The 19,628-nt window shown below is 36.9% G+C and overlaps 1 protein-coding gene across 2 annotated transcripts in view; it reads left to right on the top strand.

The window, feature by feature from the left end:
* The window catches only part of PITPNC1 (phosphatidylinositol transfer protein cytoplasmic 1), an 88,213-nt gene that overhangs the window by 50,034 nt on the left and 18,551 nt on the right, over nt 1-19,628 (top strand). For both annotated transcript variants that reach the window (XM_032199612.1, XM_032199613.1), the window contains exons 5-6: nt 7,117-7,188; nt 17,271-17,366. In XM_032199612.1, coding sequence (XP_032055503.1) covers nt 7,117-7,188; nt 17,271-17,366 — 168 coding nt within the window. The remainder of the gene's footprint in view (nt 1-7,116; nt 7,189-17,270; nt 17,367-19,628) is intronic.

The raw sequence follows: 19,628 nt of genomic DNA, 5'->3' as shown, positions 1-19,628 counted from the left end.
ATTGTGAATATATAAAACAAGATGGAGACTAAAGATGGCATGTTTTACTCCCTGCAGGAAGAGTTCTTTCAACCTGCCTATGGTTCAAATTGAGTTAAGTATAGGACATAAATTCAGAATATTTATGAAAAACAGTTATGGAACAGAAAACAGGAGACAATGATTCCTTTGATGATATATCAAAGTGACATTAATTCTTCTACAGCAAATGACTGAGGCAAATATAATCATTTTGACTGGTATGTGTCATGGCCCCAGAGTGATAGTTGCTAAATGCTCCATTATTGACCTGCTGTTTTCTGATTACTTTTGAGAACAGGCATGTTATGTGCTTCACTTAGCTGCCAATTTATCCATGAAGTAAATTATCTGGAAGGAATGTTTTTGTAATTGTTATTTTTATAATCAAATGACTTGGGGGAAAGAAAAAAAAAAAAAGCCTCAGATAAACACTGCAAGGAATTTGAAGGGTTGGTTGGTTGTTCTTTTTTTTTTTTTTCCTGTGTTCTCTTTATCTGATTACCACTGCTTGAAATCTGGATGCAGCACATCAGGCTTGTCTCCAGTGCAGAAACTTTTCTCCAGCTGAGTGTATGAAGGATCTGCATCAAAAATGCAGCAGGGTCTGGATTACAGGATTGGAGCCTAATGCAAAGCTATTACCACAATTCCTCCTCCTCTCTCCCTTCCCTAACCCACAATCCCGTCAAAAACTGAGACTGCAGGCTAACTGGTGACATTCTAGTAAAACAGAGATTTGATTGCTTGAGAGATTCTAGCAAGGGGAAGGAACTCTGCAGTATTACAATAATTAAATAATATATTTTTAGAAAGCAACAATCTTTTATTCTTATTTAATAGTTTAAGCCCATTAAATCATCCATTTCTTCACAGAATAAATCAAACTGCCTGGAACAATTCCTTTTTTCCGCCACTGGCTTATTATAAAGCAATCCAAACCCCTCTCTGGTTCATGGGACTGCCGTTTCCACTTGCACACACTGTTTCTCACTTCCATTCTTCCTCAGGAAGCAGGATACTGTGGCCATGTATGAAGGAGATGCTAGAGGCATTGGCAATCTCCACGTGACAGCACTGCTCCCCTTCCATCCATCCTTCTCATTTATAAATGTCTCCTGTTCCTTTGAGGTTGTTGTGTGCATGACTGCCTGCATTCCTGCCTTGGGCCTTGCGGCAGCGCTGGGCATTCCTGCAGGGCACCCTCCACTCCCCGTTAGTCCCCATGTCCCCTCCAGCTGTTAAGCAGAAGAGACTCTGTTCATATTTTTTTTCCAGTTTTTGATCTTCAATGAAGAAATGCTGTTACCAACTGACTTCTAAAACAGCACCCAAAACTTTTGAATTCAAAGGATGTGGTATCTAAAAGATCTTATATTTTAAAAATATGAATGACTTCCGCTTGGCCAGTCCCACCTCATTGTAGCAGTCACTGTGTTCAGTAGCTCTTCACTTACTGTGTGCTTCAGATTGCTCCAAGGAGATGGCACCGTAAGGCACTGTTGTGTGTTCCTCCCTAATGTAAATGTGACCGTAAAAAAAAAATCAGCCTGAAAAGTAGTGGGAGATCAGAGAGAACCATTAACATTGCAATGTCTGCTTCCCCAAGCTTTTATGTTAAGATTTAGAGGGATATACTTCTGCTGCTTAAAGAAAAAAAAAAAAAAGGGCTTTACTTTTTTACTGCATAAAAATATCTTCCAAGGATTGTGGGTTAATATTCACCAGGAGCAGGAGGAGGAATGAAGTGCAGTGCTGAGGTGCCTTGCAGTTCAGTTCTAGGAACATCCGGCAGAAAGAAACCGAATGGAAAATGAAACCCGCAAAAATGGTGAAATAGTGAAATAGCTCTCACACGAACCAGGTTAGAGAGGACAAAGAAACCTTTCTCAGTTCCCTTCTGTCCAGTGTATTTACTGGCAACCGCAGGAATTCCTTCAGCCACCTCGGATGTAGTTACTATGTGAGGGTTATTTTTACAGTCTTCTGCCTGAACTGCTTGCAAAACACCATATGTGTTTGACTGTCTCTTTAAGGCTTTGGCAAGTGTTTTGGCACTCTTAGGTTGTACCCTGTTCTTGTAAGTGTTTCTTATTGCTATGGCAACGCTAATCAATCACCACCTAAAAATAGGCCTTTCATTTTTCAAGAGGCTATCTGTAGTGAATTGAAAATCCAATTGCAGGATGTGTTTGCCGTATGCTGCTTTCATTTGACTTTATTTTAATCTGGAAATACCCCTGCTTCTGTGTGGTAATTACAAGTACAGACTCACGGTTGTTTCACTGCTTACTCTCCTGAGCTTTAATCCTCTCCTGGTGCTTCCAACAAGGATGCCAAATACAGAAAGTTTAAAACAAACAGACACACACACCCACACACACATAGAGGAAGAAAGCACCCAAGATATTTTTCTTATTTGTTTTCTGAGTGTCACAGGTGTACTGGATTGTAATAATTTTTTTAAGGAGTTTAGAACACATCTAAAAACATCTGGAGGTGACAATACAAGACACCTCCTTTGAAAGTGTTACTCAAAGCAACCTTATTGAAGACCCTGGGACTTTGAAGACACTAGGACTACTCTCTAGAATTCAAGCCTAATTTTAAATTAAAGATTCAATTTGCTGCTTTCTTTTTTCTAAAGAGGCACCTTGCAAGCTGTAGAGATAATGAAATGGAAAATTGGAAACGGTGTCCCGTGCGTTCCAGTGCGTGCTCAGCGTATCGATCCCTGCCAGGTTTGTGCTGGAAGAACACACGCCCTGGGGAGGCGCAGCAGAAAGGGAGTGGTACTCTGAAAAAAACCTACTAACAGGTTTATTACCTACCACTCGCTCCCAAGTTTGATTCTGACTGTTGCATAACACTTTTAAACCCTGGCTAAGTAAATATGCAGCCACTCAAGTAGAAAAAAAAAGTACTTTTTGCATGAGTAATAAAGTCTTTTGAATGATGCATAAACAGTTTTCTGGTTCTGCCAGAGCCCTCTGCCAATTAGTCAGAGTGCAGCTGATGAATCATGAGACACATTCTGTGAAACGCTCAAAAATTTGGACCCTGCTAAGTGTTCTTGAAAGCCAATGAGACCCCCCACAGCTGCTGAAACAGTGGTTGCCAGTCCGTTCAGTTTTTGAGAGCTATATTTGCAATCCAGTACTTTTTGTTGAATGTTAGATTTCATTTGGAGGTAAATTCAAGTTACCATCTATAATCTCAAATTAGATTGTTATAGGCCTCTCCTTTTTACTAGTAAACAGGAAGGTTGACCTTTGATATCTTTGTGCAAAAAAAAAAATGGCTTTCTACTTTCTAATGAGGTGGTTTGAGGTGAAAGACACGTAATTTTTCTGTAGTACTCTGAGTCTTTTCTTCATGTTCTTTTTTTTGTTTTTTGAAATACCAGACTAGAAGATCTTTTTCTGCAGTTTAGATTCAGGGTTACAGGAAACACCTAGATTCAAGCAGTGGCTTGCTGAACTGCTACAGGCAGCCTAATACAGCCTTAAGTTCAATATATAAAATGGCTGCATTTCAAAGTATTGTGATCTGACTCAGTGCTGGTAAATGGTAGACAGTGGTTGAAAATAGTAGGGTTCTTTTTGTTTGGTTGGTTTGGTTTTTAGATTGCAAGGTAAAAGGGAAATCTGTCACTTGGCTTTACTCAAAATTTCCCATGCTTTGGATCAACAGCACAAAGGTTTTTCATGTTTTGTGTTTCATCCATCACTGTGTGACTTAAAAGCAAAAGCAACTATTTCTATAAAGAACGATGCGTGTGAAAATTGAAAAATGAACTCTGTTCAACAACTGAATTTCTAGAGTTAGATCATAAGCAAAGATGCTTCAGTCAGGTCCAGGGATGAGGAATTCCCTCAGCAAGGATGTTAGCTTTGATGAGCTGTAACTGTGAAAGATGCTGTAGAGTTTTCAAATCTGACAATGGGGCCATAAATGCAGCACCAAGTCTTGTGGTGGACCCTGCTGCTTCTTGAATGAGAGCTGAGAAAACTCTGCAACCCACAGCCATTAAGGTCAGCATAGTCAAAGCAATTTCCATAGCCTCTGAGGTTTTGGACAAACTACTAGACTCAGACTGTATTACATAAAAGTTTGCACACTCCCAAAGCTCCAACCTAGATATGCAATCTGCTTAAGCGTTATAGTCTTGATGGCCCTTACACTGGTGCATCCACTGCTTCCATCGTATCAAAGACTAGATTTTGGTTCAGGGGTGTTGATTTTGTTTGAGTGTTTCACAAAGAAAATTAAATTTTAGTCCTCAAATCAAGAGGGTAGATACTTAACTGACACTGACGTGTAAGTAAAACTTTGAGATATGCAGATGCTATGCTAGTAAACTGTTAGACTTTATAACGTTATGGCATACATCTCTACTACTTCTGGTGAAAATGTTCTTAAAAGCTGTTATTCTGACCTAGGTATTGAGTCTGTAGTAGTGCAGTACCAGTTATTGCACTCAGTAACAGTACTGGTAACTGCAGATAAAAACAAACTGTATTCATTGGCAGGCTCCTCTCATTTCCTCAAGGATGCTTTCCCACGGGATGCCCATATGCAGAGCTCCAGGTTATTGTCAGCAGGAGCTCTGTACGCCTGGACTGTGATCCCAGTAGTTAGAGATCTTTGTAAAATACAAGGCTGACGTATGTGGAGTTTTTGAAATTCATAACCAGTGTTTTCACCATCCAAGCACTGATGGAGTTATTTTCCAAATGCTTTAAAAGCTGTGCAGTAGATGTCTGTGATTAGGTTATATATATATATCTTTTTTTTTTTTTTTTTTTTTTTTTAAGATCTGCGTTTTATAATCCACCTCCAGTAGTAATTTACCTTTTCAACCTTCTGTGTTCTCCTGCAAACATAGAAAACAACTAGGATGTTGTTTTACACTTTTTGAATATGAACCCTCAGAGTGACAATGAACAGTGTTTTAGATGATGCTGGGTCATTCCATATCCTTTAGTTGATCTCTGTGTATGCTGGGTCATTCCATATCTCCTGTAGCAATACATTTATAACTTTTTATTAATTTAAGAGCATTTGATTATACAATTCTTAGAATCAATCCCTTTTATTCATCTTTCCTTCCAACCAACATTAATATAATTCAAGGATCTTCATCCTCCCCTCCTTATGACAAACCTCAATGTTTATTATTATTATTGTTGTTGTTATTGTTATAAACTTCTTTCCATGTGAGTCCTGCTGTTTGCTAAGGCATTTAGCTGTCTGCCAGAACAGGAGCAAAATACTGAGTTACACTGTGAAACTTCAATTTGGAGAATATCTGGAGTCTTTTTGTCCAAATGCTTATAAATATTGTATATTTTCAACTGGCAGTTTGAGATGTATATACAGGAAAGGTTTAATTGCCCACAAAATATGAGTAATAAGGAACTAGCAGATCTGTCATTGAACTTGCCCCATCTTGTACTTGCTAATTTTTTTTATATTTTATTTTTGGCACCCCATGTATTTACTCAATGAACAAGTTGCATAGCTGAGAGCTAGTCACAGTTCAGATGGGATTGATTTTCAGATTTATATGATCTGAAGAGAAGCCTGTGTGGTCTGTGCATCTGCAGCAGCAACATGTTACATGGGAATATTTCATTATGTTAATGGGGAGACAGTTTGACCAGGAGCCTTCCTTCCTCCCCCAAAGGAATCTGTTATCCGTGTAGTCCGTGGCACCAGAACCCTGTTCTGGTAAAACTCTCATTCTTTTTTGCACCAACGACTGGCTGTAGATGTGCTCATGAATACTGGATATGCTGTGATCAAATGAGATTGAACGATGGCTTTTTAGATGAGATCCATGGAATTGGGAACATATTTTCTCTAGTCTCAAAGGAGGTGGCTTCTCATTTCAATTTGGTTGCACTGTAAATTGCCGTCTAAATCACCTCCTTTCTTAGTCATCCGTCCATCCCTTAAAAGAATTCTGCAAATTTTATCAAGTCCTAACTTGGAGTAAGAGCAGTGTGAACATTGAGGCATCATAATGTCCTCGTTGTATAATCTGTATGTACAAGGCGTGAAGTAGGCAGAATCTTTGCAAAGACGCTTTGCCATAGGGTATTAGTGATGCATCATACAAGGAAGTGGCACTTGGGTTTCATGGGCAGTTAATGCAAGAAAAGACTTGACTAACAGTTAAGATGCTGTTCAACCAACATCCTCTGGATATTTTTTAGATACCACCTCTATCTGCCTATCTGAAATATTGGATTGAAAGAACTGTGAAATGCTAAAGATATTTGAAATATTTCCTCCACTGGAATTATGTTGCATAGTATTATAAACTCTAGTCTTGATAACCCAACTAAATTAAGTAATCCACAGAAAAAAAATAATATATATATATATATGCATATATATATTATTCTGATATAAAATACAGAAATACTATTTTGATAGAAAACAAACAAACAAAAAAACCACAACATTTGTGCATTCCTAATTTTCTTGCATTATTATCCAAGAGGAATTTGGGTCTAGTATAAAAGACTTGCCATGGCAACTCATAATCCATCTTCATTTAATTAATAGGAAATTATGCTAAAATTCCTTTCCCACTGAAAAAAAAAAAAAAAAAAAGAAAAGAAAGAAACCTTGCATGTTAAAATATTATAACTGTTTGGTTAGAACCTGCAGCTAGTGAAAAGTCCTTAGATTATTTTTTTATGGAGGATAGACTAATCTGTGATGGTGAGTATGTAGATGCTCTTGAGATGGTCGGGTATTGCACTTACAGCAAGATATTCAGGACATTTGTACTCCTGTGTTTAGTGTGCACGAAAGTTGTTGTATCTAGTTATTCCAGAGTACTCATAGTAATTTATTTATACCTTCATCTTAGTATTCAACTTTCAGATATAACCTCTGTAGCCTTCTAGAATCATAAATCCCTTTACTTTTATGTTGTATAAAATTTTACACTTTTTCTTGAAGTAATCTGAAAAAAAATAAATAAAAATAAGAAAGCCAATACCAAACAGGATGTACTGATATGTCAGCTGATGATGCAGGCATATTTTTTATCACATCAAACATATTTTTCTTTTATTGCAGTGTTCATTTTTGCCTAAATTCTCCATTCATATAGAGACAAAGTATGAGGACAACAAAGGAAGCAATGACAGCGTAAGTATGATGACTTTTGCAAAAGTCAATTTAATTATTTTAATTAATCATGATCTATCTCTGAATCCTTCAGTCTGAGAAAAAGGCCTTATCAGGTTGGTATTTCTGCACCTACTTGGACACAAGCAGCTTGTCAGCTTGAAAAGTAGTTACGAGGAGTACGAGGAGATGAAAGTTTCATGTACCCAACTTCCTTTCTGCATCTCACTTTCTACCTCTTCCTTCTCTAAACACAACATGGTTTATGTATGTGAGTTTAGTATTGATGAGCGTTTATGGAGAATGAAGAAAAGATTATGTTTTTAAATTGGATTCTACTTTATCTGTTTCACATTATTCTCTCTGAGTAAAGGGGGTTGAAATCAAAGGAGCTGTTTGCTAGGGCAAGCAGGAAACTAAACAATGGTCAGAGATGAGATCTCTGTAAACAACTTCAAGGGAGCAACAGCTGGGCTATTGAGGTGATGCCGTTGGCAATCACTTACCAAAAATTACAAAGTTCCCAGAGTGAGAGCTTAGAGATGAAACGGGTAATTAACTATGTGAAATTCTCCATGGAGGAAGGATGGGAGTGAGTAGCCAGCAGCTGCTGGGCGGAAATGTTGATTAGGAAGAGAAGGTAGGAGGTCACTCACATCTTGTTGCCCTGACAGGGAGCAAAGCAGAGTCAAACTGCAAGAAAGGAATTATGTTAGATAAAGCCAGGCACATGAAGATACCTCCCTTGGATGAGTACACAAATCTGTTTCTCTATGTTTGATGGTGGCAAGCTTTAAATTGCTGTTTGTTGCAGACGTACAGGAAGAAGTTTCTTATAGGTGTGAAATGCAGGTTAAAACATCTGGAAAATTGATCTGTAATATAGAGACCTAATGAAGCAGTGTTTAAACTCTTCCATGAGAAAGAATAAGGCATTAAAGCAGATTTTAAAGGGAACTGAGACACAGTCTTTTAGTTCCCAGAGATGTCCCTGTAGCAAGCTTATTAAGGTTAAAATGGGAGTTTCGTGTCCCTCACTGCCTTGGGCCTGTGTTGATGAGGCTGACGGCTGTTGCACTGCTTATGGCAGAATAATTACATGTAAAAGAACAAGGTATAATTTTAGAATAGACTAGAATAGTTCAGTTGGCAGGAACCTACAAAGACCATCCAGTCTAACTGCCTGACTGCTCCAGAACTAACCCGAAGTTACAACACTATGAAGGGAATCTCTAAATGCCTGACAGGCATGGAGCATCAGCCACCTTGCTGGGAAACCTGGTCTGGTGTTTGACCACCCTCATGATAAAGATTATTTTTTTTCTAACATCTAGTCTGAAGCCAGTTGGACTTCTAATTGAATAATATTTTTGGCATTCAGACACTTTCCCAATGGTAACGTGACAGAGATTGACTACTAGCCACCAGACACCAACAACTTTCAGGCACTGCAAGACTAAAACAGATTTAGATCAGTGAGAGGGGAAAAAAAAGTGTATTATATTACCAACTATCTGAGCTCTGCATTATGTAATTTATGCACTTTTTAATGTTCACTTCTACTTTTTGGCAGCACTTTAATTCAAAGCAAGCCCACACCTTTGGTTTCAGAAGGGTGTAGATTAGTCTTCTGGTACATTATAATATCAGCAGTAAGAAGACACGTTCTGTACTGATGCCTGACAGGAAGAACTGAAGCTATTTAACCAGTAAATTTTATTTTATTTTTTTCTGTGTGTCAGCTTTGTAGCTAAAATACTATGAATCAAGCCATGAATAGTCCCAACCAGAGAATTTGAGATGAAAGTAACACAGGTAGGAGACTCAGATTATGTAAATCAGAACATCAACGCTTCTTGAATCCAGGTCTTCAAAATGTAATTTTAACAGGAGTACCAGTGGAGTTATGTTTTATCAGCTTCATATAAAGCACCTGAGTCATAGTCCAGGCAAATATTTGCCAAGATTAACATCTTTAATTGACCCTGATTTGAAGTGAGGGGAAGAAAAAGAAGCTGAATTAGAAGAACTGTAATTCTGGGAGTTACGTGCTAGTGCAAACAGGGTGAACCAATGAAGATCTATGTATTTTTGTGTTGATCCAGTGACATTTACCTGGTGACACAGATGTGGTACAGCACTGAGATGCAGGAAGGTTAATAAATGTGGAGAGACCTGAGAGCCCATTGGAGCCCATGGGGAGACTTGTATTAAACTGAACACATCAGGACTGGGACTCACTTAAGAAAATGCAAAGTGTATTTTTCCTTCTTAACAGACAAGTTTAGATTAAGTGTCACTGTGTTTTCAAAGGCAGAAAACAACAGGGATCCATTTACAGCATCCATTTCTAGAGATCTCCGTAGATAGTTGTATTTTTCTTCATTGCAGCTATTGTCTTTGGCTGAAAAAGAACTTATCCAAAAAATACTCAGGTAAAATTTGCAGTTGTAATGCAAAATATAGTGAATGAACTTTAATATTACAATAATGAGGGTTATAATGCATGGCAGATTTTCACTAAGCTATTTCTAGATTTTGAGATCGTAAAGTTTTTTGAACTCTGATCTATTTGTCATTTCCATACTATCTAATAAAGCACATATTGATTGTAGAAAGCAATAATTAGATATGAGGATACTAAAGCTAATTACATTGATTAGTAGAATAAAGCAATATAAATGTTCTCAGTTTCCTGTTGTCATTTAGGAGACTAGTGTATTATTATTTTATTTAATATGTTGCATTGTCTGGTAAGATTCTACCTAATCACTGCAATATATCTTGATGCAAACATCCTTCTGATTTTTCTTCCCAACTATCTTGATATAAGTAACTAGTGAAAGAGAACGATTCCTGCTTTGGAACTTAATTTTTCTGTCTTAGACTTTGCCATAATTTTAAGCTATTTTAAATGTGCTTAAAGCATTGTTATTATGATCTGCTAAATTTGCACTTAGTTTGCACAAATATGAACATTGCCAAAAAGAGCAACGGACAATAAAATCTTGTATTTAGATAAAATACTAATGAACTTTGTGTTGATGGCAGGAGTGCAGTACCATAAATCCATCCACTTGTGATTTTTAGTGCCAGAGCACATCTGATTTTGCTGTATTGCATTTATGTTTGCATGGCAACTCCCTCCTTAAAAAAATAGAACCAGTGTTTTATGAACACATCAGTACGTTACTGCCACCTCGCTTTACAGGTAGCAGGATAGCAGTGTAGTGTAACAGTACTTCATTAGCAGTGTTAGAAACTAGACCAATGAGTTAGGCTATTCAGTGTTTCCTCTCACAAGGAAAAAAAGAGAGAGCTTATTTTTATTCTACTATTATTTTAGATTAAATAATGGAATTTCTTAAAAATTAGAATGTTTTGTAAAATATAAGTGACATTGTAGGTGGCATCTGCAGAGTACGTGAGAACATTGCTTCCCTGTTGCATCTTCCTCTTAAATGCAACACAGGCTGCCTCAGCTGCTTACCTAAAGCAAGGTGGCAGTGGGGAGTCCTGGGGAGAGGGGAGTGCAGGTGCCTACAAGACACAGCCGCAGTGAACAGGGACGATTTGTACCAGTGTGCGTTAATCACTCTGTGCACACTTTTCTGCCCACAGGAGAAGTTAGGGAATTTGAATACAGATATGTGAAGTCTCCACGTTGAATATTAAAACCGTGAATTCAACAGTAGAGAATTGTTATGGTTATCTAATTAATGAAATGGTCAGGAATCACAGGCAGGAGTGGTATGAGTTACTGCTCATTAGTGACTAAATGATTAGTCTGTGGTTTTCATGGATTGTAAAGTGAAGGCAGATACTGTTCAAGCAAGTCACTGAATCAGAGACATTTCAGATTTCCTGTTTGTTGCAGAAGGTTCATTATGCTTGATTGTTTGTTTGCATTTTTTTTAGTAATGCAATTATTTCTTCTGATATTTGGGCAATGAATTTTACCATCTGATAGTGTCTGGGGAAAGTGAAAAAGTACAGCTTGTAAAAATGATCCGATAGTTATAAATGATGGTAAAAACTTACACTGCCTTGCATTTTGTAGCATGACATTTTGCTCTGAAAAACTCAATGGCTGGCTCATTATTAAAAACTAACATGCAAGACCTTAAAATAGCGTAGTCCTCTTTTTGTTAAAAAGGGACATGATATGTGTTAGCAAGAATTACATTCCTAAGAGTAATGAACTTGTGGAGTAAAGATTTTGAGGCAGTTATATTTCAAGATGACAAAGTATGGGTATTAATGGGCCAAGTTTTTGTAAGTATATTTCTCAGTAACGCTTATAAAGTCATCAGAGCTGCAGCGATAATTCTGTGTTGATGAAAAGAAAAATAAATTATCAATTTGTTTCTTGCCTTTCAAAAATAAGCGTTGAAAATGCATGACTCGAAATGACCATTTGTCAAATGAAAACAAGAGGCAGTTCTGTATTCCAGATAGTCGTAAATTAGCATCAGTATCATTTGACACATTAATAGCTTGAACATGCTACAACCAGCTAGCTAATAGCTGGCGTATGATATGCAGCCCCTGTAAATTGCAGCGCCCTCACTGACATCAGTGAGTTCGAACTCTACAGTCCTGGAAGTGACCCAGTGTACGGTACTGGGCATTCATCATGCTTCATCTTCAGTGTGTATTTCTGAAGTGCTGGTTGTAAAACATTTGGCTAAAGTAAAAAATATGCATATTTTTTAAATTTCAACTACAGTTCTTTAAGAAGAAAAGCTGTATCTAGTTTTGGTCTTTTTAGGGTATTTTTTTCTATTTTTTTTCCCTGTTTTATCGTCGTGGAACTAGGTGATAACAAACTTCAATACAGCACATACATTAAATGTAAATTCACTGTTTAAGGAATCTGCCATGAAACACTGACTTCCACTGAACTACAAGTCATCACTCTGCAGATATCCTCAGGGACCTTTTAGGCATCACTGCAAAACAAATCAAAATCGAAACTAGGCTCATTTGGGGGGATAATTTTATTTGTTCCTGAACTTCTTCTGTGTGATGGTATTGAGTATGTGTTTATCTCCTCTATAATTTGCAATGAAAATGAAACACAACCTAAGGCCCCTACTGACAGAGAATGCGAACAGGTGCCTCTGCTTCCTGATTTTGGTGAACTACTGAAGTTATTGAGTAAATCCAGCACTTGAAATAGATGTGACTTTAAAAAGCTAATGCCAGTAAATATTATTGACAGTGTTTTATGGTCTTCGGGTATAGTTACTTTGGTGTAATTATGTAAAACTACATTTCTCTGTTCAGAAAATACAGACCTAAATGAGATATTTTATAAGAGATGGATATTTTATGAGAAATGGAATCATAGAGGAGTCGTGACATGGAGACAAATAGGAGCAGGGAGCACGGTTGCTTATAAATATCTAACTGCCTTTGTGATTTCCTCGCTGGGGCAGACAGTGACATTGTCATTCAGTGAGCTAAATTTACTGCTGTCAGGAAGGGATTCAATCTTTTTCCATTGAAGAATTGCACCCAATTATGCGTGCCCACATCAATAGTTTTAGCCGGTGATGAGGTTGAAATTGGTCAGTTCCTGTAATCCTTGCCAAAGTAAATCTCAAAAGCAAATTACTGGATTTTAGAGGTACTGGGCTTCAAACATGACTTACAGAAAAGTTACACATTGAATAAAACTCCATAGAACAAGTTCAGAGTAGGTGTTTTTTTTTTTAGTTTGGACCAAATTTTGCTTAAGAAAAATGAGAGTTAAAGTGGACCAGGTGACAATACTTGCTAAAGGATGCTGTTGTAATAAATTGGAGACTAGCCGGCAGTTCTGATGATGGCAATTTAAGGAGATTAGAATTTCAAGTTGGAGAGTAGGCTTCGTGCCAGATTTTCCTGTTTTTAAGAGAAAAAAATAGCTTATTCTTGCAGTCCTTACTGCAGTTATACTTCTGCCTATTCATTAACTATGAAAACTAGATTTAAACCATCCAATTAATGATGTATATATATGTTTTCTAGGCACAGAAAGCACTTGTCATCTTACAAATTTCTCAATAACTGCAGGTTGCATAGTTTGACTACATTTCAGGGATGAGCAAAAATACAAAGAAAACTTGAAAGTTCCAGTGAAATATCAATATTTGCATGAAAAAATGAGCATATGTTGTTGCATATATGCATCTAAGCTTGGGGATTCTCCGAGACACATACTGATTTTTTTCCTTTTTTTTTTTTAGAGCTAGATGACATTGAATGAATCAATGTAGTAGTCAGAAAATCTGATATAAATCTAATACAATTTCAATTTCTAATGTATAAAGATATTTCTGTGCTATTCATGTCATAGCCTGCCTATCCCACTAGGCTGTTACCTTTTAATGTCCAAATATTGGCAAGGGATTTAAGGTTATTGGGCTGGCTGTTGGCATTGCTGGCAGGGCAGCGGAGATGGGGAGGCGGAGAGGGAAGAGTAATGCTTTCAGGCAGAGATATTGATTCAAATAAGGATTTAACAGAAGAGGAAATTTGATTTATAATAGAAATTGTCATTTCAATAAATTACATTCACGTGCTGTATATTGAACGGTGTAATCATTTTGCCTTAAGTTTGGGTGTTGACAGGTATGGGTGTCTGATGACTTAGCACACAGGCTGATAATCATGTTTGCTCCCATATTACCTGCCTGTAATTCATTTAGAAGTGTTCTGCTGTTTTAGAAGAAAATCTTTTAGCTATTCCCCATTTCATTTCCCTGCTGATGAGTGGCTGACTATCTGGATCTAACATAGCAAGTAAGAATAACACAGAGATCTCTCACCCATAGCCTAAGAGGGGATGGAAAAATTGCTTCCAGAGAAAGCCACAGCCATTTTCAAGCTTACTGGCTTAGAATACTGAATTTTCTATGCAGGCTGCTTCAGCACTTTCACCTCTGACAACTTGTCTTTACTTCAGAGTCGACCTCTTATTTAACTGTTTCCACAGGAAATTTCCTGTCTTGTTTGTGCTGGTGTTTAAAATGCAAATTACTGGCGTTATTACCATCTTCTGACCACAAACTCCTTGTATAGTAAAGTAATCCTACATAGTAATTCTTGCTATTTAAAAGAAAAAAAAAATGCAGTTCCCTTTTCTCCACTCAGTGACAGTAAACAAACCATCACAAGAGAGAATCATATATTATGGAACAAAGCCAAGGCAAACAAGCGCACAGTTGACCCTGGAGTCGTAGCAGGAGCTGGCCAGAGTGAATATAATCAATGGATTCGGCTGTGTCTGGCTTTTTACTATTTATAGCCAAACCAGGTTAGCTCTGGGGATTGTCCATAAGAGTTAACTTCAGGATTAGCTACATCTGAATGAGAATGAAGTCAGCAATTTAGCCTGAAGAAAAAGGAAAAAGAAGAAAAATGGGAAAGGAGCTTGGGAGGGGTGGATTCTTTGTTTTTTCTTACCATCAACTCATACCCAATCTTAATGTTCTGGCTTAGACTACAGGGAAAAGAGAAGTCACCAGCAAAGTATGTGCTAGGACATGTCATTGCAGGCCATGAAGGAAACAAAGGAGAGAAACTTAAATGTACCAGCACTTGTTTTGTTGCAGTGTCCTGAGCGATCTCTCTTAGGATCATCTGCCAGGGCTTTTTTTTTTTTTTTTGACATTTTTCCACAAAAGGAACAACTTGACAATCGTAAAAATGACCCAATTAAAGCTTCTCTTCCACTTTTTGTCGTTCTGTAGGTGAATTAATCTAAATAATGTTCTTCATGAGTTTTCATTCCTCTGAGAAATTGGAAGTGTGTAAATGTTTGTCTGTTTTAAAGAAGCTGTCACCGAAAAAAAAAAAAAAAAAGAAAACAGCCATAAAAGACACTTCAGCCTGAACGTTGCCCTGTTTTTCATTTGATTGTGTATTTCAATCTCCGTTAATTATCTGGCTTCCAAATGCAAAGCATGTCCAATTCTTTCCAATATAATATTTAATATTCTGCCTTTCTTCATCATCTTAAGGACACAGATTGTTCTCACCATTCATTTTCTGCACATTTGCAAATACAGTTGCACAGATTGGGAGCCTTATGCTTCTTTCCATGGCCTTTAATCTCTTCCCTTAAAACTTAAATTTCTCTAGTCTCTTTGATCACAAACGCAATAAACCCATCCTCCCTACAGGTTTTAAGAGAATCCCAGATTATGTGGCTAGGAGAGGCAATAAGAGAATTAGAGCTAAGAAAGAAATCAGTCTTGTTCTCTAATGACTTCTTATTTTCTAGTGCTGATAGCGTGAGAAGATTAAATCTCTGTCTGCAAATCTTACGAGGACAATCTAAGAAGGGGAGAAGTGTAAATGATTAGACAAAAACTTCTGCTAGCACAGAGAAGTGAGAATGTCATTCAGCAAACTTTTGGAATGGAGGAAGTGGTCAGAGAGTGCCTAAGTAGCAAATAAGGCATAGCTGAAATAGCTAAAAATTCATCCTGGTTTCGACAGATTGGCAATGGCATCTGCCATCTGCACTTCTAGCAAAGCATTTTAAAGAGAGAGAAAGACTGCAAAACTATATTAGTTAGAGGTGCAGTATGTAGATCAAGCCTGTGTTAGAGCAGGGTGCATCTTCAGGTGAGTTACTGGGAAAGAGTCCACATTTAGATCCTTGCAAACATGCAAAGTTATGCATCTGCTTAACGGTATTAGGCTTATATTTAAACCAGGTGCTGATTCAGGGCTTAAGTTGACCTGGTGATGCCCATTTAAGAGAAATTTCCGTTATTTTACTTAAAGCTCAGAGTATATAGTGAAATGCATTTTGTTCCAGAAATAGTTCAACTGATTTTGTCAAGGTGCTGCACTGTATACCTGGATTTTCTTGGAGGGGCAAGTAGGGGGAAGAGAAAGCAAAGAAGCTTATCAAAACCCAACTTATATTATATACATAAGACATTAAAGTTATCAAAAAAAATCCCAATACTAAGAAAGAACGTTACAGGGAGAGGACCTTTGAGCTCAATTGTTTTTCAAATAATCAACATATTTTTTTTTGCAAAACAAGGATTGGGGAACAAAGTAAGCATACACATAGAAACAGTCCAGAGTTTCCCTTCATTCTGTTCTTCTGCAGTTTCAGATGTTAACATTTTATATCCAGTCCAGTAAGCATTCAGTGTTGCCTTTTATATTCCAGTAGAGAAAGGTGAAGTAAATTTCACTCCAAGATAAATTCGAGTTGTAGTCAAACTAGCTTTTCATTTATTTGAATTATGTTTTCCTGAGCAATGTTCTTCTTACCAGCTGGTACACTAGTTCACTGCACTCCATTGCTCACTTTGAATGCTTTATATGGGAGGCTACATTTCTTTCAGAAATACCGAAGTAGCATTCTGGTTATTGAATAGCTGTTGGCATTTTGTATACTTAACTGTTTCTGTAAGATGAAATGAAATGAACAGTGTTCACTACATGTATTTAAAAAACAAACGAACAATATTTATGCTTCCTGGAAATGTTAGCTGTAGAACATTGTGCCCCAAAGGAAAAAAAAATGAAAAAAAAAAAAAAACAACACACATTATTAGCTTGTTACTGATCCTGACAGTGCATGCACAACTTCCCTGAATTTTATGGCACCAATTCATGATAGCCTTTTATTTCCAAGTTCCAAAATCACGAGTGAAACTTTATTGCAGACAAAGCCCAAGTCCCATGGGTCACTAAGATACCTAAATGATTAAATTATGGATAGAGTCACAGAAATATACTGTGCTGCAAAGTGAGTATTTTCCATATATGCCCATCATTTGCCTTGCATGGAACAAGGAGCTTGGTGTCCAAGGCCAGGTCCTAAAGAATTAACAAGAACACATTACTTACGTATGATCTTGATAGCATCCATTTTCTTTCTTTTGCCTGCTTCCATACACTTTGGCACCAGCCTTAGGCTAGAGAATGTGACCGTGTCCCACAGTGTCTTACAGCAGATGCCATGCAAGTGGAAGTCTGAATACATTCCATTGCACGAGTTATCAAAAATGGCTTGTAACCCTCATTCCAGGTGTGTTTTATAAGTACATTGTTCTGTTAGTATTATGTTTCTTTAACTCTTGCAGATTTTTGACAATGAAGCTAAAGATCTGGAACGAGAAGTCTGCTTTATTGATATTGCCAGTGATGAAATTCCTGAGCGCTATTACAAAGAATCAGAGGTAAGAGACAACTTGATTGTGAAATGATGAAGGGAATGTAAGAGGCTGCAGTAAAGCCTTGATAGGAATCAAAACAATTTTACTTTGATATGAAATTATGGTGGTCACTAGAATTTTAAAAGCTTTTGATTAAATGGGAAGCTGATAGCAACCTCTCTATCTAGATTGCTTGGCACTTTCTTTTACAGATTGCTCCAACTTTTTGAATTGCTTTTATATCCTTATCAGTTTGTGTCCTTTTCATTCAAAATACAAAAGATTTTTCTTTGAATTGGGAAGCTCGTTTAATTGTTTGCAGATCTGAGCAGTTTTAAACATTACTGGTTTCTTTATCCACATCCCACCCCAAGAAAGAAGTCATGTGAAGTGTCTAAGCCTGAGGCAAAGGACAAACATGCTGCAGTGAGAATAGGGCTGATGCACAGTTGCTCAGGGGCAACCATGACATGAGACCAAGAGGGACTGAATACTACCTAATGTAATAAATCTGCTAAAAAGCATCAATGGCAAGCAGATGCATTCGCTGTCCTAAAATTCCCCTGAAAATTGCTCCCATGTATATTTGATTGTTTGACTGTTTCTTTTGGGTCAATGCAATTAACTATTCTGAAATCAGTAACAACCATGCAAACGAAGATGTGGTCTTAATGTTTTGACATCAGACGTAAAAAAATGATGGTTCAGAATGAGTAACTAGAGAGAAGTGATCAGATCTATGCTTGCATTTCATTTTGGAGATATGATTTGCCTCTGGAGCCAAGTATATATTCATAGCTGGCAATGAGTATGGCAGCTGTTTGACTATACAAAGTGAGACTACACAGTCATTTTTAGGATAGAAAATTAAGACTTGCCAATGAATATATTTTTATACCATAGGAGACATGCTTTTCAGACTTAAAAAGTCAGGTAATTGTTGTCTTCTATTTATAGATCCTATTTGAAATTTTATGTCCTGGTCATAAAATAAAATTGGGTCTACGGTAGAATGAAAAGTAATTTTATTAGTTTCCTTGGGTAATAAAACCACTCTGTTACATACCAAAAATTATGTAACACCTCATGAAGCAGCTTATTGGTCCCATCACCTTATCTGAACTCCATGATTGTCCGGTTCCATTTAGGAATGATTGCTGTTATTGAACGTATCAGTATTTGACCAAGAAATCATGGAAGATTTTTCATTTTAGTGTGTGCGCTTCCACAAATTGTAAACATGATGGTAGCATCTAGTTTTTCAGCTTTCCCATTTTTTGGAGCCAACTATTAAACATAATTTTCTTACGATTAATTTCATGATATACAAAACCAGCTTCATCTTAGGTGAGAAAAGAGTTTGAATCCGTGTTGTATTTCAAAGACAAATCTAGAGACCTTATTCCAAGCAAAATGGAATCTTTTTTATGGTTTTAAACAACAAAAATAGACCAGCATCTGTTGTTTTTTCTGTACCGATGGATGACTTATATGTTGGCTTCCAAATTCTGTTTCAGAATTCCTGCAAAATGAGAACACCTTAGCATTTAACTGTGCACATACTGTAATTGATAATTGAATTAATAATAGCTGAATTCAGTGAATTCCAAAGTTTACAAACTCTGTATTTTATGCTACCATATGATGAACATGAAGCCAAGTTCCCATTCCTGCTGAGGTCTCTTACATAATTTAGGAACTATAAAAATATTTTTAATGTTTGTAAATGTAATTTCTGTCTGTTTTCAATCAGAACGGTATTAAAAAAGTAACTATATATAAACGAGAAATGGTCTGTGTTTTCTAAATAACAGTTTCAGAGATAATTAAAAGGTATTTTAATTACACTAATAACAATAATTCGGCTGGTTTTACATCACTTAATCTGAATTGATACTAAGGTTAAAGATTAAAAGTGAAGTACAATCCTCAGGATTAAGAAATAGATCCGACTGGATAAGTGTTCTGACTCTGATCCAGAAAGAGCAATGAGAATGATTTAAATTCAGGCATGTCAGTAATCTCTTCATTTCAATGGCTCTTTCACATGCTTAAAATTAAACAAGTTCTTATCAGGGTCAGCATACTTATAGAAATAATCCTTAAATTTCTTTTATATCCTGATTAAAATGCGTCCCTCTTCAATTTAAAATATACTTGTTTTTAATGGCAACTTTCATTGTCTAACTGTATTACTCGTATATTAGAGAAGTAGCTTAAATAATTTAAACCTTTTGTACACTACTTAACCTGCTTGGGTTTTGTTAATAAGCCTACATATAGAGG

This window comes from Aythya fuligula, chromosome 18 (genome assembly GCF_009819795.1).
Source record: "Aythya fuligula isolate bAytFul2 chromosome 18, bAytFul2.pri, whole genome shotgun sequence".
Lineage (NCBI taxonomy): Eukaryota > Metazoa > Chordata > Aves > Anseriformes > Anatidae > Aythya > Aythya fuligula.
Note: the sequence above shows the minus strand (reverse complement) of the source record. Positions and strands in the feature narration are given on the sequence as shown.